General features: G+C 46.7%; 1 protein-coding gene across 1 annotated transcript in view; it reads right to left on the reverse strand.

Annotated features, from left to right (window-relative positions):
- The window catches only part of LOC311077566 (uncharacterized protein), a 578,304-nt gene that overhangs the window by 7,814 nt on the left and 547,741 nt on the right, over window positions 1-22,749 (reverse strand). The window contains exons 17-18 of the mRNA XM_084106093.1: window positions 22,382-22,684; window positions 22,011-22,313 (exon numbers count right to left, since the gene is read on the reverse strand). Of these exons, the coding sequence (XP_083962219.1) occupies window positions 22,011-22,313; window positions 22,382-22,684 (606 nt within the window). The remainder of the gene's footprint in view (window positions 1-22,010; window positions 22,314-22,381; window positions 22,685-22,749) is intronic.

Consider the following 22,749-nt stretch of genomic DNA (forward strand, 5'->3'; position numbering starts at 1 on the left):
TACCTGCTAAATTGTAGCATTCTTTACACGAAAAGTTATATAAAAAATTCACAGACAACATATGTTCACATTCATGGCACAATTCAAACGGGACCAGAAAATAATTATTTTCTCCCATTCACTTGCATTGACGGTTTTTCAACTTTGAGGTCCAGCGGGGTTTTGCGGAAGGGGCGGGACTTACCAGCTCTATTACGTGCTGCTCTCAGGGCAGGAGTACTCAATAGATTCAAATCGCTGTTATTTTAGTGTATTACGCGCTGCTCTCAGGGCAGGAGTACTCAATAGATTCAAATCGCTGTTATTTTTAGTGTATTACGAGCTGCTCTCAGGGCAGGAGTACTCAATAGATTCAAATCGCTGTTATTTTTAGTGTATTACGCGCTGCTCTCAGGGCAGGAGTACTCAATAGATTCAAATCGCTGTTATTTTAAGTGTATTACGCGCTGCTCTCAGGGCAGGTGTACTCAATAGATTCAAATCACTTTTATTTAAGTGTATTACGTGCTGCTCTCAGGGCAGGAGTACTCAATAGATTCAAATCGCTGTTATTTTAGTGTATTACGTGCTGCTCTCAGGGCAGGAGTACTCAATAGATTCAAATCGCTGTTATTTTAGTGTATTACGCGCTGCTCTCAGGGCAGGAGTACTCAATAGATTCAAATCGCTGTTATTTTAGTGTATTACGCGCTGCTCTCAGGGCAGGAGTACTCAATAGATTCAAACTGCTGTTATTTTAGTGTATTACGCGCTGCTCTCAGGGCAGGAGTACTCGATAGATTTAAATTGCTGTTATTTTAGTGCATTACGCGCTGCTCTCAGGGCAGGAGTACTCAATAGATTCAAATCGCTGTTATTTTTAGTGTATTACGAGCTGCTCTCAGGGCAGGAGTACTCAATAGATTCAAATCGCTGTTATTTTTAGTGTATTACGCGCTGCTCTCAGGGCAGGAGTACTCAATAGATTCAAATCACTGTTATTTTAGTAACTTATATTACGAGCTGCTCTCAGGGCAGGAGTACTCAATAGATTCAAATCGCTTTTATTTTAGTGTATTACGCGCTGCTCTCAGGGCAGGAGTATAGATTCAAATTGCTGTTATTTTTAGTGTATTACGCGCTGCTGTCAGGGCAGGAGTACTCAATAGATTCAAATCACTTTTATTTTAGTGTATTACGTGCTGCTCTCAGGGCAGGAGTACTCAATAGATTCAAATTGCTGTTATTTTTAGTGTATTACGCGCTGCTCTCAGGGCAGGAGTACTCAATAGATTCAAATCGCTGTTATTTTAGTGTATTACGCGCTGCTCTCAGGGCAGGAGTACTCAATAGATTCAAACTGCTGTTATTTTAGTGTATTACGCGCTGCTCTCAGGGCAGGAGTACTCAATAGATTCAAACTGCTTTTATTTTAGTGTATTACGCGCTGCTCTCAGGGCAGGAGTACTCAATAGATTCAAATCGCTGTTATTTTTAGTGTATTACGAGCTGCTCTCAGGGCAGGAGTACTCAATAGATTCAAATCGCTGTTATTTTAGTGTATTACGCGCTGCTCTCAGGGCAGGAGTACTCAATAGATTCAAAGCGCTGTTATTTTAGTGTATTACGCGCTGCTCTCAGGGCAGGAGTACTCAATAGATTCAAATCGCGGTTATTTTTTAGTGTATTACGCGCTGCTCTCAGGGCAGGAGTACTCAATAGATTCAAATTGCTGTTATTTTAGTGTATTACGAGCTGCTCTCAGGGCAGGAGTACTCAATAGATTAAAATCACAGTTATTTTTAGTGTATTACGCGCTGCTCTCAGGGCAGGAGTACTCAATAGATTCAAATCACTTTTATTTTAGTGTATTACGCGCTGCTCTCAGGGCAGGAGTACTCAATAGATTCAAATTGCTGTTATTTTAGTGTATTACGCGCTGCTCTCAGGGCAGGAGTACTCAATAGATTAAAATCACTTTTATTTTAGTGTATTACGCGCTTCTCTCAGGGCAGGAGTACTCAATAGATTCAAATCACTTTTATTTTAGTGTATTATGCTCTGCTCTCAGGGCAGGAGTACTCCGATTCAAATTGACTTCAACATGCACTAACTGTGATAAGCACAATATAACTGTGTCTTTAGTGCTGTTTTGAGGGCATTATAAATGTATTTTAGCTTAAAGATCTTAAGATTTTTACAAGTAATTTTATTTGCTTACATTGGTACCACGTTACAATAAGGTTTCATTAATGTCCCTTGCACCAAGTTTACTCCACAAAAGAAATAGTCCAGGAAATATTTTAAAATGAGGATGAAACTGAAGCTTTCAGGTGAAATACATTTTACTTTTTGTTTTTTTATGACTATCAGCTTACATTGAAACCAACATCTTTATGTAATTCATTTGCAGGAAGACCTACAGATCTGGAGAATTTAAGGAGGAACTGACAGACATTTGACCAGGCGACCCGTAGCGTTGGGCCTGGTTTAACGGGAAGCCCATTCAAGTTCAATGACACCCATCTAAAAGAAAAATAATAAAGCAATTAAAAACCTCTAAGAATAATGATATGAGCTAGTTAAAAGTACAGCAGTTTAATGATAGGCTACATCTTTGCTCTGCATTTTTTTGTGATATGTTTCTGTTTTATACATTTAATTCACTGGAAATGTTTTGTAATACTATAAAAAAGGAAAGTCATGATTATGCTTGAATTGGTTATTTTGCAAAATTGGACCAAAAGACGGTTCAATAAAAATATAATTAGTAAACTAGTTATTTACAATAAATTTTTGTTCAGTCATTAAATGAAATCAAAATTCCATACTTTTGTAAGGATGGATTTCCTACAGGGGTTCAGGCTGCTAGACTGCCGAATTACTAAAGAAATGTTATCAGTAAGATGGTGGAAAACTGTAGATTTCTTGTCCATTACCACCCACTGCTACTTAAATCAACAACGGAAATAAGTGCAGTTACAAGTTGTAACAACAGCTAAATATGTGGCAGATTGCTGCTATAGAGTGACGATTTTGTTTTGCAATAGGTAGCACTTCAAAGACAATACCTAATCAAAACTAGTTAGCACATTATATGTAATTGAAAGGGTCTAATGACACTATATATGGTTACACTTAAAGTTACAAAATAGATGTGATGATAAAAACTTATCCCATCCCAAAATACCATTAATTGTACCCCCATATATGTAAAGTGTTTCATGAGAGATATAAAGAGAGGGAGAGGGTGCAGAAAGAGACAAAGAGAGCCAGAGAATAAAAGGGACAGAGAAAATAAAAGGGACAGAGAAACTGTTATAATCTTTGATGCCTTCCTTGACCATGTGTCTGTAACCCAAATGTGAGACGTTCAAATCGACTAATCAGATAATTACAATTTCCCCCATTGTAAAAGGTGTGACAATTTGTTGACCCCCGAAGTACACACTTTTTGACCTACAGGCCTTGAGCACTATCAGCACCTCTGCCTTTAGGAACTCCAGATGGTACCCTGGGGTAAGAAAGGGGAATTGAAACAGTAAAAGAAAATGTTTTTGTTCATTTTCAAATATCTTTAATTATTTTTAATCTTACACTTTTCCACACAGACTTAAAATTGCAATCCTCTCTCTAGTTTTTTCTAACCATATTAAACATTAATGTTTCATAAAACATTACATCTTTGGTATACAGTACAAATGTTTTCTGGAAGTGATAAGCACTAACAGGATGAGAAGAAACCTAAAATGCTTTATAACCTGTGTGGTTTGATGTTGCATGAGTTAAAAGGTAGTCTGATCCTTTATCTGTTGCTGGTAGAGGGGTAAATGCACATTCATTTAGTGACATTCAAAAGAGACTCGCTTATGATAAAGACAAACAATCTCTAAATGATCACTAAACTTTTGCCATGTATTCAACCGCCTTTTGATAAATGTATTTTTAGAAAATCTTAATTTTATATTTTGGCAAACAGAATGGTGGGAAAAATATGGAAACGTCTCGGTTACTGATGTAACCCTCGTTCCCTGAAGGAGGGAACGGGAGACGTAACGTCGACGTGACGACGTAATTGGGATCACTTCAGGGAGCCCTATCAACTTCGAGTGTCTACAGAACGAGCCAATGAAAGTTGGCGTGCGTGAATCGCGTCACGCGCCCCCGCCCCGCCGCGCGGGTATAAACAGGAAGCGGGCGCACGCACACATTGTTTTTCGCTGAGGAGCCGAGATTTGTGACGGCCATGCAGCGATGGTCAGCAACGGTGGCGACGGGACGTTACGTCTCCCGTTCCCTCCTTCAGGGAACGAGGGTTACATCAGTAACCGAGACGTTCCCTTTCAGTCGCTCACGTTCGACGTAACGTCGACGTGACGACGTAATTGGGATCCCATGGAAAACGCCACGGTTGCTGCCACATCCAGCGCCCTACGCAAAACTCTCAGACCCCCAACTGCTGGGGCGGAAGACCTGCGTAGAGGGAGTTCAACTGCTGTTCCATTATACCCCACACAGCGGAACTCTTGGATAACACTGGGAAAGCGTACCTCTCCAGGGGAAAGAACGCTGCGGAGCCACATCCTGCCCGAAGGGAGGTAACATGTGGAGAATACACATATGGACTGGCCGAAGGGGCAGTGCGACATATGGAATGTCACTGGGGTGGCTCCACCCGAAGGGGGAGACCACCGGACAGTGACGGCAGAGCAGACTCTGCCAAGGGAAGACACGGGCTCACCGCAGGGAGCTGGTCGTGGAAGAATACACATATGGGATCGCCGCAGGGATCACCACATATGGAACCCAGCCTAGCACAAGTTACACAAGCATACGAGCACTAGGCCTGGCGTCGGACGCTCCGCAACGTCCAACTGCCGAAGGGGTGCGGAGGAACTCACAGGGTTCGCCAATGGGGAACTCGACTGGAGTAAAAAGCGCACGTATCCGTTCCTAGGAAGGGAGTGGCGCAGCAAGCCGACACTAGAGCGGGAACTTCGGTGTTACCGGCTAGTAGAAGCGAGCACACAGGAAGAAACCGGCTCAACACGTAAGCTATAAAACCTAGCGAACGTGTTAGGTGTCGCCCAGCCCGCAGCTCTACAGATGTCTGTCAGCGAGGCGCCGTGAGCCAGCGCCCAGGAAGAAGCGACACTCCTAGTGGAGTGGGCTTTCAACCCAGGCGGGCAGGGCACGCCTTGGGCTTCGTAAGCCAAGGCGATGGCATCCACTATCCAGTGGGCCATCCTCTGCTTGGAGACAGCCTTCCCTTTCTGCTGGCCTCCGTAACAGACGAAGAGCTGATCTGAGGTCCTGAGGCTTTGCGTTCTGTCCACGTACAGACGCAGAGCGCGAACGGGACAGAGAAAAGCCAGGGCTGGGTCTGCCTCCTCCGAAGGCAGCGCTTGCAGGTTCACTACCTGGTCCCGGAAGGGAGTGGTAGGAACCTTGGGCACGTATCCGGGCCGGGGTCTCAGGATGACGTGAGAGTTATCCGGGCCGAATTCTAGGCACGATTCGTCGACCGAAAATGCATGCAGGTCCCCTACCCTCTTGATAGAGGCCAATGCAACCAGGAGTACTGTCTTACAGGACAGAATTTTTAACTCAGCTGATTGCAGAGGCTCAAAGGGTGGTCTCTGAAGTGCCGAAAGGACCAGAGACAAGTCCCAAGAGGGTATAGAGAGTGGGCGAGGAGGATTCAGTCTCCTCGCTCCCCTCAGGAACCTGACGATCAGGTCATGCCTTCCCAAAGACTTACCATCAACAGCATCGTGATGTGCGGCAATAGCGGCAACATACACTTTAAGGGTGGAGGGAGACAGCCTTCGCTCCAGCCCTTCTTGCAGGAAGGAAAGCACGGCTCTGATCGAGCAAGATCGGGGGTTCTCCTCATGAGAGGAGCACCAGTCAACGAACAGGTTCCACTTCAAAGCATAGAGGCGCCTCGTAGAGGGGGCTCTAGCGGAAGTGATGGTGTCAACTACCGCAGGGGGTAGGTCACTTAGAACCTCCGCGTCCCGTCCAGGGACCAGACATGGAGTTTCCAGAGGTCTGGACGCGGGTGCCATAGGGTGCCCCGACTCTGAGAGAGCAGGTCCTCTCTCAGAGGAATGGGCCAGGGAGGGGCTGTCGCGAGGAGCACTAGTTCCGGGAACCAGGTCCGGTTGGGCCAATACGGCGCAACTAACAAGACCTGCTCCGCGTCCTCCCTGACTTTGCACAAGGTCTGTGCAAGAAGGCTCACTGGGGGAAACGCATACTTGCGAAGGCCCCGGGGCCAGCTGTGTGCCAGAGCATCCGTGCCGAGGGTCCCCTCGGTCAGAGAATAGAACAACTGGCAATGAGACGTGTCCGGGGCGGCAAACAGATCTACCTGAGCGGTCCCGAAGCGCCTGAAAATCAGCTGGACCACCTGGGGATGGAGTCGCCATTCTCCCGGTAGCACCTGCTGCCGTGAGAGCTCGTCGGCTGCACGGTTGAGCAGGCCCGGAATGTAAATGGCACGAAGCGACCTCAGATGCTTCTGACTCCAGAGGAGGAGATGGCGGGCGAGTTGTGACATGCGGCGGGAGCGTAGACCACCTTGGCGGTTGATGTACGCAACGGTCGCAGTGCTGTCCGTACGGACCAGTACGTGCTTGCCTAGTAGCAGCGTTTTGAAACGGCTCAATGCAAGACGTACTGCTAACAACTCGAGGCAGTTGATGTGCCAATGCAGTTGAGGCCCCGTCCACAGACCTGAAGCTGCATGCCCGTTGTACGTGGCCCCCCAGCCGGTGGTAGAGGCATCCGTGGAGACCACAGAGTGCCTGGACACTTGTTCCAGGGGAACACCTGCCCGCAGGAACGAAGGGTCCGACCACAAGCTGAGAGTTTGGCGACAGTGCGGAGTCACTTGGACCCGGCACGAGCCGCTCTGCCACGCCCATCTCGGGACTCGATCGTGGAGCCAGTGTTGGAGCGGCCTCATATGAAGCAATCCGAGCGGCGTAACCGCGGCTGCAGATGCCATATGCCCCAGGAGCCTCTGAAACAGTTTCAGTGGTGCCGCTGTTCTGCGTTTGAGCGTGCTCACGCAGTTCAACACTGACTGGACACGGGCCTCGGTGAGGCGCGCTGTCATGCTGATCGAGTCCAACTCCATACCGAGAAAAGAGATCCTCTGCCCGGGGGTGAGTTTGCTCTTTTCCCAGTTGACCCGAAGCCCTAGGTGGCTGAGGTGACTGAGCACCATGTCCCTGTGTTCGCACAACTGCTCTCTCGACTGGGCCAGAATAAGCCAGTCGTCGAGGTAGTTGAGGATGCGAACACCACGCTCGCACATGGGAGCAATGGCCGCCTCCGCGACTTTCGTGAAGACGCGGGGCGACAGGGCCAGCCCGAAGGGTAAGACCTTGTACTGATATGCCCGTCCCTCGAACGCAAAGCGGAGAAACGGTCTGTGTCGAGGGAGAATCGAGACATGAAAGTACGCGTCCTTCAGGTCGATCGCTGCAAACCAATCTTGGGGACGGATGCATTTGAAAATGCGTTTCTGCGTAAGCATCTTGAACGGTAGCCTGTGAAGGGACCGGTTCAGGACGCGCAGGTCCAAGATTGGTCGTAACCCACCACCTTTCTTGGGTACAATGAAGTACGGGCTGTAGAAGCCGGTCTTCATATCGGCTGGAGGGACCGGCTCGATCGCGTCCTTCGCCAGTAGGACTGCGATCTCCGCCCTGAGCACCGGGGCATTGTCCGCCAGAACACGGGTGAACAGGATGCCCCTGAAAGCAGGGGGGCGCCGGGCGAACTGAATCGCATAGCCGAGTCTGATGGTACGGATGAGCCAGCGAGACGGGCTGGGAAGCGTTAACCAGGCTCCCAGAGACCGAGCAAGCGGGACTAACGGCACCACAGACGTACCCGGGGTGGGGCAGCGCGGCGGAATGCAGGGACCCGACTCGGACGGCACAGCGGCCTGAAGTGGGGTCTGAGTGTGTGGTGCAGCACATACCTGCTTCCGTCGAAGGGCAGAGTGAGTGTGTGGAGGCGACAGCACGTCCGGAACACAGCCACTGCTGCTCGCTGGCGATGAAAGAGGGGCTCGGGAGTGACAAGGCATGGCGGCGTCGTCGACTGCCAAGCGCACCCTCTTGGGGCCCAGAGGTTTCAGAAATTGCTCTTTTTTTGAAAATGTGGGTACCACTGACCCGTGGGTCAGTGGCGGAACAAAAAGAAAAGGAAACAAAAGATTCTCCGCCCGGCCCTCCACCGGGGGAAGGAGTGGCGCCTTCGCCATCTCCTGAAGAGCAACTTGATCCACCTCTGGGCCGCCCGTCTCAGGGTCGTTTGCACCGTCGCTTGCCTCCTGGTTTGGCAGCGGCCTGGACGGGCGGGGTCGGCTTCCTGCGGCTTGCTCCACGCTGAGGCCTGGATGATGGCTGCTGCTGCTGGGGCTTAGCGGGAGCGGAGGACGCCGCAGAAGGCCGACCACGGCGACGAGCAGACGGAGGGTCTGCGGCCGGCGGACGGGTGGGAGCAGCAGGGGTCCGCCGGGGCAGGATGTGCCGGATGGCCTCCGTCTGCTTCTGTGCGGCCGAGAACTGTTGGGCAAAGCTCTCGACCGCGTCGCCGAACAACCCAACCTGGGAAAGAGGGGCATCCAGGAACCGATATTTATCGGTGTCCCTCATATCCGCCAGGTTGAGCCAAAGGTGGCGTTCCTGGACCACCAGAGTGGACATCGCCTGACCAACCGAACGTGCGGTTTCCTTCGTCGCCCGGAGGGCGAGGTCGGTTGCCACACGGAGCTCCCGGAGGAGCTCTGGGTCAGAACCACCCTCGTTCATGTCCATGAGCGCCTGGGCCTGGTGGACCTGCAAGAGCGCCATGGCATGGAGGGCGGAAGCAGCCTGTCCACAGGCCTTGTAAGCCTTCGCCGTTAGACCGGACGAAAACTTACAGGCCTTGGACGGGAGGCGTGGATTACCCCGCCAAGAGGAAGCGGACGCCGGACACAGCTGCATCGCGACGGCCCGCTCCACTGGGGGGATATCCACATACCCCTTAGCTGCCCCGCCGTCGAGGGTGGCGAGGGGTGAGGAGCCACTAGAACGGCTTCGGGCACTATACGGTGCCTTCCACGTCCTAGAAAGCTCCTCATGCACTTCCGGAAAGAAAGGTACCGGGGCGGCACACTGAGAACCAGCACGGCCCGCCCCGAGAAACCAATCGTCCAACCGAGAAGGTTCGGGACGTGGTGGAGGATTCCACGCAAGCCCGACCTTCTCGGCGGCCCGGGAAAGCATAGCAGTCCATTCTGGATCCGGCTCGGACAACGCTACACACCCCGAGGGGGGCAACGCAGCCGAGTCGTCATTTCCAGAGGACAGCTCCCCCTCCGATGCTGCGATCGACATCTGGTCATCAGCCGGAGCCCCAAAGGAAACGGTTGGTCGTTCCGGAGAAGGACCAAGGCGTCCACTAAGGGGCTCCAGTGGCGACAGCGCTTGTGAGGCGTGAGGGGCCCGCGGAGGATGACTCGACGGGGAAGCCCTCACGGTAATCCTCAGATCACCCTGGTCATGCGCCAAAGTAGGTCTATTCTGCGGGGCAGAATAGACACTAGATCGGGGCATAGGCGAGGGGACTGCACCTCCCTTGAGGTAAGCAAGTCTCGATCTCAGCGCTGCGATAGTCATATTCCCGCAATGGGAACATGAACTATCCACAAAAGCTGCCTCAGCGTGTTGAATGCCCAAACACGAGAGGCAACTGCTGTGGCCATCTGCTGGCGCCAGGGAACGACGGCATCCAGAAACGCACAAGCGGAATGACATCTTGAAAAAGACGCAGGGTCACGCTTGTGTTGCTCTTTTAGTAAAAAAATAAAAAAGGATTTAGAACTCTCTTTTTGTGTTGAGGCACCCAGGGGTAGCCGCAGTGTGAATGCACACACAGGGGAAACGCCCACCGAACCGACACACACACACACAGACACAAACACAGTGCTGTGAAAACAGCAGTTGAGAGCTGCAATGCTCGCGGCCACCGCTGATCGCGCCGTCACACCAACACAGGAACAGAGAGAGATGATCCTCTTTGAAGTCTTCAAGGCTGATTCTCATAGACAAAAAAGTCTCACAGAAACTCGGCTCCGAAGTGAAAGACAATGTGTGCGTGCGCCCGCTTCCTGTTTATACCCGCGCGGCGGGGCGGGGGCGCGTGACGCGATTCACGCACGCCAACTTTCATTGGCTCGTTCTGTAGACACTCGAAGTTGATAGGGCTCCCTGAAGTGATCCCAATTACGTCGTCACGTCGACGTTACGTCGAACGTGAGCGACTGAAAGGGAACAAAAATATTTTTCTATACTTGGAAATTACTCAAATCAAATGCCAAACTTTTCCAAATTGCGTAGGAACCCTGAAATTAAGTGTCTTTGTTTCTCTGCAATACTCAGTGGAAAATTAAGTATTTGAACATAGATCCACATTTTGCAATCACATTTATGCATAACAAAGTCAACACTGAGATTGAGTGCTTGTATCAAGTGGAACCAAACGCTCCCCATCTTTGCATCCAGGTGTTAATCATAGACTGGGTAGCATCAGCCATCTTCAGTGTTGGTTCCTTTTATTCATCCAGTTTCTGCCAGCTCATTCAGGTAACTGAAGAATGAGATAAAAGAACAAGTTAATAATAGACCAAAAAGAAATGGTCTACTTATGTAACAACAAAATGATTAAAAATAATCAAATATACCCTTAAAAATGTGTAGGGCTATAGATTTACTAGACTATAAAACCAGCAAAAATATAAACAGAAAAAATGTTTTTATGAGTGATGTTTTTTTTTTGTTTTTTTTAAGAATTAACAATGATTAGTTATAGAGAAAAATATAATTATTCTAGAGCTGAGCTTAGTGTATCAAATTATTAGAGCACATAGTATCAATACTACTGTATATTCCTGCAATACAGGAATATTACAGGACTTCATTTCTAGGAAAATGCAAAGCAATTAGAATCTCTTAAGTACTCCTTCACTGACAGCTTGGAGTACTGCGCTAAAAGAACAGCGATTTGAATCTATTGAGTACTCCTGCCCTGAGAGCAGCGCGTAATACACTAAAATAACAGCAATTTGAATCTATTGAGTACTCCTGCCCTGAGAGCAGCGCGTAATACACTAAAATAACAGCGCTTTGAATCTATCGAGTACTCCTGCCCTGAGAGCAGCGCGTAATACACTAAAATAAAAGTGATTTGAATCTATTGAGTACTCCTGCCCTGAGAGCAGCGCGTAATACACTAAAATAACAGCGATTTGAATCTATTGAGTACTCCTGCCCTGAGAGCAGCACATAATACACTAAAATAACAGCGATTTGAATCTATTGAGTACTCCTGCCCTGAGAGCAGCGCGTAATACACTGAAAATAAAAGTGATTTGAATCTATTGAGTACTCCTGCCCTGAGAGCAGCGCATAATACACTAAAATAACAGCGATTTGAATCTATTGAGTACTCCTGCCCTGAGAGCCGCGCGTAATACACTAAAATAACAGCGATTTGAATCTATTGAGTACTCCTGCCCTGAGAGCAGCAAGTAATACACTGAAAATAAAAGGGATTTGAATCTATTGAGTACACCTGCCCTGAGAGCAGCGCGTAATACACTAAAATAACAGCGATTTGAATCTATTGAGTACTCCTGCCCTGAGAGCAGCACATAATACACTAAAATAACAGCGATTTGAATCTATTGAGTACTCCTGCCCTGAGAGCAGCGCATAAAACACTAAAATAACAGCGATTTGAATCTATTGAGTACTCCTGCCCTGAGAGCAGCGCGTAATACACTAAAATAACAGCGATTTGAATCTATTGAGTACTCCTGCCCTGAGAGCAGCGCGTAATACACTGAAAATAAAAGGGATTTGAATCTATTGAGTACTCCTGCCCTGAGAGCAGCGCATAATACACTAAAATAACAGCGATTTGAATCTATTGAGTACTCCTGCCCTGAGAGCAGCGCGTAATACACTAAAATAACAGTGATTTGAATCTATTGAGTACTCCTGCCCTGAGAGCAGCGCGTAATACACTAAAATAAAAGCGATTTGAATCTATCGAGTACTCCTGCCCTGAGAGCAGCGCGTAATACAATAAAATAAAAGCGATTTGAATCTATTGAGTACTCCTGCCCTGAGAGCAGCGCGTAATACACTGAAAATAAAAGTGATTTGAATCTATTGAGTACTCCTGCCCTGAGAGCAGCGCGTAATACACTAAAATAAAAGCGATTTGAATCTATTGAGTACTCCTGCCCTGAGAGCAGCGCGTAATACACTGAAAATAAAAGCGATTTGAATCTATTGAGTACTCCTGCCCTGAGAGCAGCGCGTAATACACTGAAAATAAAAGTGATTTGAATCTATTGAGTACTCCTGCCCTGAGAGCAGCGCGTAATACACTAAAATAAAAGCGATTTGAATCTATTGAGTACTCCTGCCCTGAGAGCAGCGCGTAATACACTGAAAATAAAAGCGATTTGAATCTATTGAGTACTCCTGCCCTGAGAGCAGCTCGTAATACACTAAAATAAAAGCGATTTGAATCTATTGAGTACTCGTGCCCTGAGAGCAGCGCGTAATACACTAAAATAAAAGCGATTTGAATCTATTGAGTAGTCCTGCCCTGAGAGCAGCGTTTAATACACTAAAATAACAGCGATTTGAATCTATTGAGTACTCCTGTCCTGAGAGCAGCGCATAATACACTAAAATAACAGCGATTTGAATCTATTGAGTACTCCTGCCCTGAGAGCAGCGCGTAATACACTGAAAATAAAAGAGATTTGAATCTATTGAGTACTCCTGCCCTGAGAGCAGCGCGTAATACACTAAAATAAAAGCGATTTGAATCTATTGAGTACTCCTGCCCTGAGAGCAGCTCGTAATACACTAAAATAAAAGCGATTTGAATCTATTGAGTACTCCTGCCCTGAGAGCAGCGCGTAATACACTAAAATAAAAGCGATTTGAATCTATTGAGTAGTCCTGCCCTGAGAGCAGCGTTTAATACACTAAAATAACAGCGATTTGAATCTATTGAGTACTCCTGTCCTGAGAGCAGCGCATAATACACTAAAATAACAGCGATTTGAATCTATTGAGTACTCCTGCCCTGAGAGCAGCGCGTAATACACTGAAAATAAAAGAGATTTGAATCTATTGAGTACTCCTGCCCTGAGAGCAGCGCGTAATACACTAAAATAAAAGCGATTTGAATCTATTGAGTACTCCTGCCCTGAGAGCAGCTCGTAATACACTAAAATAAAAGCGATTTGAATCTATTGAGTACTCCTGCCCTGAGAGCAGCTCGTAATACACTAAAATAAAAGCAATTTGAATCTATTGAGTACTCCTGCCCTGAGAGCAGCGCGTAATACACTAAAATAACAGCAGTTTGAATCTATTGAGTACTCCTGCCCTGAGAGCAGCTCGTAATACACTAAAAATAACAGCAATTTGAATCTATCGAGTACTCCTGCCCTGAGAGCAGCTCGTAATACACTGAAAATAAAAGCGATTTGAATCTATTGAGTACTCCTGCCCTGAGAGCAGCGCGTAATACACTAAAATAAAAGCGATTTGAATCTATTGAGTACTCCTGCCCTGAGAGCAGCGCGTAATACACTAAAATAAAAGCGATTTGAATCTATTGAGTACTCCTGCCCTGAGAGCAGCTCGTAATACACTGAAAATAACAGCAATTTGAATCTATTAAGTACTCCTGCCCTGAGAGCAGCGCGTAATACACTAAAATAAAAGCGATTTGAATCTATTGAGTACTCCTGCCCTGAGAGCAGCGCGTAATACACTAAAATAAAAGCGATTTGAATCTATTGAGTACTCCTGCCCTGAGAGCAGCGCGTAATACACTAAAATAAAAGCGATTTGAATCTATTGAGTACTCCTGCCCTGAGAGCAGCGCGTAATACACTAAAATAAAAGCGATTTGAATCTATTGAGTACTCCTGCCCTGAGAGCAGCGCGTAATACACTAAAATAAAAGTGATTTGAATCTATTGAGTACTCCTGCCCTGAGAGCAGCGCGTAATACACTAAAATAAAAGCGATTTGAATCTATTGAGTACTCCTGCCCTGAGAGCAGCGCGTAATACACTAAAATAAAAGCGATTTGAATCTATTGAGTAGTCCTGCCCTGAGAGCAGCGTTTAATACACTAAAATAACAGCAGTTTGAATCTATTGAGTACTCCTGTCCTGAGAGCAGCGCATAATACACTAAAATAACAGCGATTTGAATCTATTGAGTACTCCTGCCCTGAGAGCAGCGCGTAATACACTGAAAATAAAAGAGATTTGAATCTATTGAGTACTCCTGCCCTGAGAGCAGCGCGTAATACACTAAAATAAAAGCGATTTGAATCTATTGAGTACTCCTGCCCTGAGAGCAGCTCGTAATACACTAAAATAAAAGCGATTTGAATCTATTGAGTACTCCTGCCCTGAGAGCAGCTCGTAATACACTAAAATAAAAGCAATTTGAATCTATTGAGTACTCCTGCCCTGAGAGCAGCGCGTAATACACTAAAATAAAAGCGATTTGAATCTATTGAGTACTCCTGCCCTGAGAGCAGCGCGTAATACACTAAAATAAAAGTGATTTGAATCTATTGAGTACTCCTGCCCTGAGAGCAGCGCGTAATACACTAAAATAAAAGCGATTTGAATCTATTGAGTACTCCTGCCCTGAGAGCAGCGCGTAATACACTAAAATAAAAGCGATTTGAATCTATTGAGTAGTCCTGCCCTGAGAGCAGCGTTTAATACACTAAAATAACAGCGATTTGAATCTATTGAGTACTCCTGCCCTGAGAGCAGCGCATAATACACTAAAATAACAGCGATTTGAATCTATTGAGTACTCCTGCCCTGAGAGCAGCGCGTAATACACTGAAAATAAAAGAGATTTGAATCTATTGAGTACTCCTGCCCTGAGAGCAGCGCGTAATACACTAAAATAAAAGCGATTTGAATCTATTGAGTACTCCTGCCCTGAGAGCAGCTCGTAATACACTAAAATAAAAGCGATTTGAATCTATTGAGTACTCCTGCCCTGAGAGCAGCTCGTAATACACTAAAATAAAAGCAATTTGAATCTATTGAGTACTCCTGCCCTGAGAGCAGCGCGTAATACACTAAAATAACAGCAGTTTGAATCTATTGAGTACTCCTGCCCTGAGAGCAGCTCGTAATACATTAAAAATAACAGCAATTTGAATCTATCGAGTACTCCTGCCCTGAGAGCAGCGCATAATACACTAAAATAACAGCAATTTGAATCTATCGAGTACTCCTGCCCTGAGAGCAGCGCGTAATACACTAAAATAACAGCAATTTGAATCTATCGAGTACTCCTGCCCTGAGAGCAGCGCGTAATACACTAAAATAACAGCAGTTTGAATCTATTGAGTACTCCTGCCCTGAGAGCAGCGAGTAATACACTAAAATAACAGCAGTTTGAATCTATCGAGTACTCCTGCCCTGAGAGCAGCGCATAATACACTAAAATAACAGCAATTTGAATCTATCGAGTACTCCTGCCCTGAGAGCAGCGCGTAATACACTAAAATAACAGCAATTTGAATCTATCGGAAAATTTGAACGAGTTTTCTCGCATATCAATTTAACAGACAGCGAGGAAGCATTGGAAAAGCATGTTTTACACTAGTTACCCCATAAGCAGCTTTGTTTTGCTCTACTGATGAAACAGTCAAATCAAAATGCATACGTTATTTAGACGATGATTAGTTCTGTGCATTTTTAAATGTTCGCTTATTATCTTAGTAAACATTAGAGGATGTTGAATTAACAAAATATAGTTGTAAATTCACTTACCTTGCAATAAATGCGTTCTCCCACGAACATCTGTCTTTTCTTCCGACTATTCCTCAAGAAATCCCTCCGCAGCGCATCTCAAATTCAAACGTCTAAACCCCGCCCTTGCTTCAGTTTCATTGGTTGAAACTGTAAACCAATCATTTTCCTTTCTGCCCTCAGAACATGTTTGAGTAAGTAAAACTCCCATCTGCACCTAGGACGCGCTGGAGAGACTATGTCTCCTGGCTGGCCTGGGAACGCCTCGGTGTCCCCCCGGAAGAGCTGGAGGAAGTGTCTAGGGAGAGGGAGGTCTGGGCATCCCTGCTTAGACTGCTGCCCCCGTGACCCGGCCCCGGATAAGCGGAAGAAGATGGATGGATGGATGGACAGTATCCCAAATATTGGTTTTACGCCAGTTATTTCTATTTTTTCTATTTCTGTTAAGTAGAAAATATCAGTTTACATTTCTAAACATAAATTTTGCCATTAATTGTAATAATCCAGTGAGATTTTTGTGTACAGGAGGAGTCTGACAACAGCCGGTCTGATCCACACAGAGATCTGATCTCACCATCATCCAGTCCACCTGGGATTACATGAAGAAACAGAAAAGCTCACACTGTTCCCTTTCAGTCGGGTAACGTTCGACTTAGTCGATCGTACCGACTGATAGGGATCACGCCAGGGAGCCAGATGTCTTCGATATAGTATACAAATCAAGCCAAATGAGCTTTGGCACTTGTGTCCGGCGGCAGCTACATCCGACTCTGGAGAACCGTGTTTCCCCTCACAGGCTCTGGAGTCGTTGTCTGCTTTGTCAGACGCGGCTTATGGAACCTGTGGGCAAGCTGCCGCCTCTATGCATGCCTTGGCCTTGTTACAGCTTTTTCAGGCTAAAACACTCCAGGACGTGCAAAAGGGTAGGCCAGACTGTCAGCTCATGGGTGAGCTCTGTAAGGCAACCGACTTGGCTCTTCGGAGCACAAGTGTGGCAACCTGCGCGATTGGTCTGGCAATGTCCACTCTGGTGGTTCAGCAGCCACCAGAGTGGACGGTGGGTGGAGTGGACTACACGCATTCATTGGCTCGGTCTGATTGATATGGAGGATGCGGACAAGGTTCGGATCCTGGACTCCCCAATTTCCCAGACGGGGTTGTTCGGCGACGCTACAGTGGGTGGTGCCCAACAGCCTTCTGTAGCTCAGTCGCAGGTGGAGGAAGCCCGACACACCCTGCTGTGACGGCCTCCTGAGCCTCTAACCCCGTCTCCGCTAGCAGTCACTCCACCAGCACGTCGCCGAGGGCGCCCCCCTAAGGCAGCTCAGCCTGTTAGGCCCCCGCCACAGCTCGGGCCTCAGCATAGAGCTAGCCGTAGGCAGGCTGCCCAGCCTGTGTCAGATCTTGCCAGTCCAGGAGGCAAGAGTAAACATCCCTGATACAGGCCACCCAGGGTTGGGGACGAAAGTTTCTCTGGTGGTTGTTGTTCCACCATTGTCTCTCCGGAGTACAGTGGTTTCCGAATCGCCAAAGGGACAGAAATTCTCAACCCTGGGTTTCAAGAGGTTCAGATTATCAGGCACCCCAGATCAGTCTGGCCTGCCTCAATCCCCTCTTGTGTCGCCAGTTGGCAGACGAGTTTGGTTCAAGGACCCAAGTTTGCCTCCTCCCGTACTCAATGCAACCAAGTGGAGGCAGGTTCGTGTTATACGTACACAGACCCCCTCCGGACTGCCTTAGGGCCCTCCGGGTTGGGTCCCTGCCCTCCACTTCGCTGCCCTCCTCCTGGTACGTCAGTGGTGCCACGAGCCCCCCGGTACGGTTTCTGCAAGCCTGGAAAGACCTCTGCAGACCGTCCAGCTGGCTTCTGAGCACCATTGCACGCGGCTACACGATTCAGTTCCACCGGCACCCACCCAGATTCGCTGGCGTTCGGTCCACGGTTGTGAAGAGCAGATCTGCCCCAATCTTGCGTGCGCAAATTGCTGGCGAAGGATGCAATAGAATCGGTGTCTGTAGCCAACATGAAGCAAGGGCTTTACAGCCCTTACTTCATTGTGCCAAAGAAAGGAGGTGGATTAAGACCAATCTTGAACCTACGCATCTTGAATCGGGCCCTTTACAAGCTCCCGTTCAAGATTATAGTACTCAAGGACATATGCAGATGTGTCCGTCCAGGAGATTGGTTTGCAGCGGTAGACCTGAAGGGCGCGTACTTTCATGTCTCCATCCTGCCGCGACACAGGCCATTCCCGAGGTTCACATTCAAGGGTCGGACGTATCAGTACAAAGTCCTACCCTTTGGACTGTCTCTGTCCCCCCGCGTCTTTACGAAGCTCGCGGAGGCGGTCATTTCTCCCTTGAAAGAACAGGGTGTTCGTGTCCTCAACTACCTTGACGACTGGCTGATACTGGCTCAGTCGTGGGAACAGTTGTGCGAACACAGAGACTTGCTGCTCCAGCATATCAGTCTATTGGGTCTTCAGGTCAACTGGGAAAAGAGCAAGCTCACCCCCGGGCAGAGCATCTCTTTTCTCGGTATGGAGTTGGACTCGGTCAAACAGACGGCACGTATAATGGAGGATCGTGCCCAGTCGATGCTGAACTGCTTGGATACGTTCAAGAGCAGGAAGGTGGTTCCACTGAAATACTTTCAGAGGCTCCTGGGGCATATGGCTTCCGCAGCGGCAGTCACACCGCTGGGGTTGTTACATATGAGACCACTTCAGCATTGGCTTCTTGGCCGGGTCCCATGGAGGGCGTGGAAAGACGTCAGGTTCCCGGTTGCGATTTCTTGAACTTGCCGGAAAACCTTCCAACCTTGGTCAGACGCTGTGTTTCTCCGGTCCGGTGTGTCCATGATACAAGCATCCAGGCATGCGGTGGTGTTCACAGATGCCTCCAAGACAGGTTGGGGGGCCACACACGACGGGTATGCAGTAGCAGGACACTGGACAGGTCCTCAGCTGCATTGACATATCAATTGCCTCGAGTTGTTAGCGGTACTACTTGCTTTGAGACACCTCAAAACGTCGCTGCTCGACATGCATGTACTGGTCAGATCGGACAATACCACGACCGTGTCGTACATCAACAAGCAAGGTGGTGCACGTTCACGTCATCTGACACAACTCGCCCGTCTCCTCCTTTGGTGGAGTCAGAAGCATCTGAGGTCGCTTCGTGCCATTCATATTCCAGGTCTGCTCAATCGTGCTGTCGGTTCAGCTGACCCCAGTCGGTTCAGCTGATCTGGGATTGTTTCGGGGCCGCACAGGTAGACCTGTTTGCCTCTCCAGAAACGACCCACTGTCAGTTATCTTCTCTCTCAGGGGCAGGGCACCATTTGGCACCCATGTCCAGACCTGTGGAGACTCCAGGTCTGGTCCCTGGACGGGAAATGGAGGTTCTGAGGGGTCTACCACAAGCTGTCGTAGACACTATCACCTCTGCTAGAGCCCCCTCCACGAGACTGGCTTATGCATCGAGGTGGAACCTGTTCGTCGATTGGTGTTCTTCTCACGGAGAAAACCCCAGAGTTTGTTCGGTCGGATCGGTGCCACCCTCATAGTGTATGTTGCTTCTATTGCCACAAATCACGATGCAGTTGGTGAGAAATCCCTGGGGAAGCACGATCTGATCGTCAGGTTCCTTAAGGGAGCAAGGAGGTTGAACCCTCCTTGCATCTCTTCCATACCCTCTTGGGACCTATCTCTGGTGTTAACAGCACTTCAGAGACCTCCCTTTGAGCCCACGCGGACAGTGGAGTTAAAAATTCTGCTTGCACTGGCTTCTATCAAGAGGGTAGGGGACCTGCAAGCTTTCTCGGTAGACGAATCGGTGCCTGGAATTCGGGCCGGCTGACTCTCAGGTGACACTGAGACCTCGGCCCGGATATGTGCCGAAAGTTCCCACTACTCCCTTTCGAGATCAAGTGGTGAACTTGCAAGCGCTGCCCCTGGAGGAGGCAGACTCAACCGTAGCTTTTCTCTGTCCAATCCGCGCCTTACGGACTTTTCTGGACCGAACGCAAAGCTTTAGAACCTCAGATCAGCTCTTCATCTGTTTCGGAGGCCTGCAGAAAGGTAGTGGATAGTGGATGCCAACATCTGGGCGTATGATACCCAAGGTGTACCTTGTCCCCCAGGGTTGCATGCCCACTCCAAGGAAACGACGACTGGCTGATACTGGAAGGAAACATCTAAATGTGTCTGGTGTCGGGACATCTGCTAACAGTTTATCACTACAAAGGTATTTCAGAATTCTTTTTACCCTTGAGCGAAGACAAAAAAAGGATGTTGCAATGATTATACGAGGGCCGTAAAGCAGCTTTATAAAGACAATAGAGTCAGTATTCAGCTCAATTCAGTTCAGTGTTGATTCATTTCAACAACGTGAATGTTCAAATATATGATTAATTGCAATTTGTATCCGATGATATCAAGTATGTGCCAAGACATCTTTTCAGTGCATATAATGATTTAAATTCAGATCTGATCAAGAATCAGAAAAAAAAAAAAAAAAAGTGTCTGAAATGACAGTAAGGTGAGTGTTATTTCTGCACATCTGTACACAGAAATGCTTTCTCTGTGAACTTACTAAACTAAGAAAAACTAAAACACAAGTTTTACTATGGTTTTGGTAGATTCCTGTTCTCTGTGGTTTTCATGTTCATCAGGCTGAATCAGCAGACTTTACCACAGCATGTTGCTTTAAAGGGACAGTTCACCCAAAAATGAACACGCTGTAAGAAAAAAAACTACAGAGAACCAGAAATGGTGCTTTAATTTTCAGCCATGACCTTGTTCATTAAGTTTACAGACATTTCCTTTAACCTTAGAACATTAATATGGAAAATTATTTATTAACAGTAAATTTGGTCCATATTTTTACACTGTACAATCTAATGTAAGTCTAATGCTGGGTACACACCAAAAGATAATCGGGCTGATTTTGGGCCGATTTCCCCCCTTCTGACAAACCTAGCTATGTCCTGATTATCTTGATGGTTCTACAGATTATCTTATCAGATTTTCCCTTGGCGTGAGGTGTGTTAAGAGTGTCCGAACCTGATCGGAAGAACATCGGAGCCGCCCCGATCGCGAATCCAAACACTATCATCTCAGTTTTTTCCTGCATATCGTCCGCCATGCTTATTCTGAAGTCTCGCGAGATTTTGCGAGATTTCCTGTGTTCACAGTCGAGACTCTGGTTGAAAATCTGTTTGTGTGTGTTGTGTTGTCTTTGTCACATCATGGCACACCACACACTATAGGAGCAAAACGGTTAAATTAGGATTTTTTGTCCTCATGTTTGTGGTCTATCACATTTTGAAAATCTTATAAGATGTAAAAATCTTTTGGTGTGTACCCAGCATTACTTAAAAAAGCATGCAAACCGATCCAAAAAAAATCCAAGTAAAATAAGAATAGTATGTTGTACTGACAAATGCTTTAGTATAGTTCACTTACACAATTGTTCTAGTAACTAAAAGAACTGAGAGTACTTTACTTTTCATTCATTCATTCATTCATTACTTTTTCATTTACTTTAGGTTTACTCTTGACTTAGTATAGCTACCAATGCTTTTACCATGGTTGTGTTTTGCATGCTGAATGTTGAAGTCTGTGTGTGACTCAAGCATGATCTATACAGAACAAAAATATATGGGAATATACTTCAGAATATAATGTGATGAATTACATAATACATTTACATACATGGGGAACTAGTGCTTATATTTTTCAATATACTGCAATATATAAATACATATAAAGCACAAAAACAGCATTACATGTAATAATCAAAAAGTTTTATCCTTTATTGTGTACATGTTTTGCACAGTCATATTCCCATATAAATGTGAATGTATGTTCACTGTTCGCACACACACATATAAACACACATTCATGGAATAAGTTACAGCAGATTTCTAGTTCCCAGCATGCTTTGCTTCTGACTGTTAAAGGTGAGTATGTTAAAATTAAGAGTTATTTAATGTTTTTAAATAATGTTTTGCTCAATATTAATATAGGGGGAGATTTGTTAGTGTTTAATTTTCTATTATTTTGGAATTTAAAAAGTTTTCTGGTATGTCTGAGTTTTTTCTTGGTCACCATTGTGCTGAAAGATGTTTTACCTTGAGTCACATGTAGATGAACTTCAGTGAATACGAACGACCCAGAAGTCTCCTCTGCGCACCAGTATTTCCCAGAATCCTCTTCTGTCAGATTGCTGATGTCCACAGTAAAGACTCCAGCTGAGGTTTCGTCCGTCAGAGAGAATCGGCCGTTTGTTCTCATATTGGATGAAACACGAACTCCGTCTCGGACACAGATGTTGGGCTGATCTCTTCTGCAGAAAAGCCTCTGTGTTTGACTCCTGATGTTCTTACAGCTGATGGACACCGATCCTCCGACAGACGCTTCATGAGTGAAGAGCGCTGGAGAGAACAAACACATGAGGATGATGACAGAAAACATTGAGATGATCCCCAGAAAACACTCTCACCATATTTCAGGACGATCATGAGCTCAATGGGAAGGTTAAACGCTCCTTCCACTGCACACCAGTATATCCCAGCATCCTCTGCTCTCAGGTCACTCAAGGTCACAGTGAAGAGATTGAGTTCAGTGTCATCCTTTACTGAAATCTTTGGTTTATTAACATGGGCTTCATCGGATTGAATGATATGTTGAGCATCTTTAGTGAAACACTTTCCTTTACAAAGATACTTTATTTCTGTTGAATGGTTTTCATCATAAGGGCATTTGATCTCAGATGAATCTCCTTCACGTCCGACCACTGGAGGCACTAATAGTCAAAGAAAAGGAGAAGTATTGATATGCTGTAATATATGCATATGGTATTTGATTTAT

This window comes from Abramis brama (genome assembly GCF_963993115.1).
Source record: "Abramis brama genome assembly, chromosome: 2".
NCBI classification, from domain to species: Eukaryota; Metazoa; Chordata; class Actinopteri; order Cypriniformes; family Leuciscidae; genus Abramis; species Abramis brama.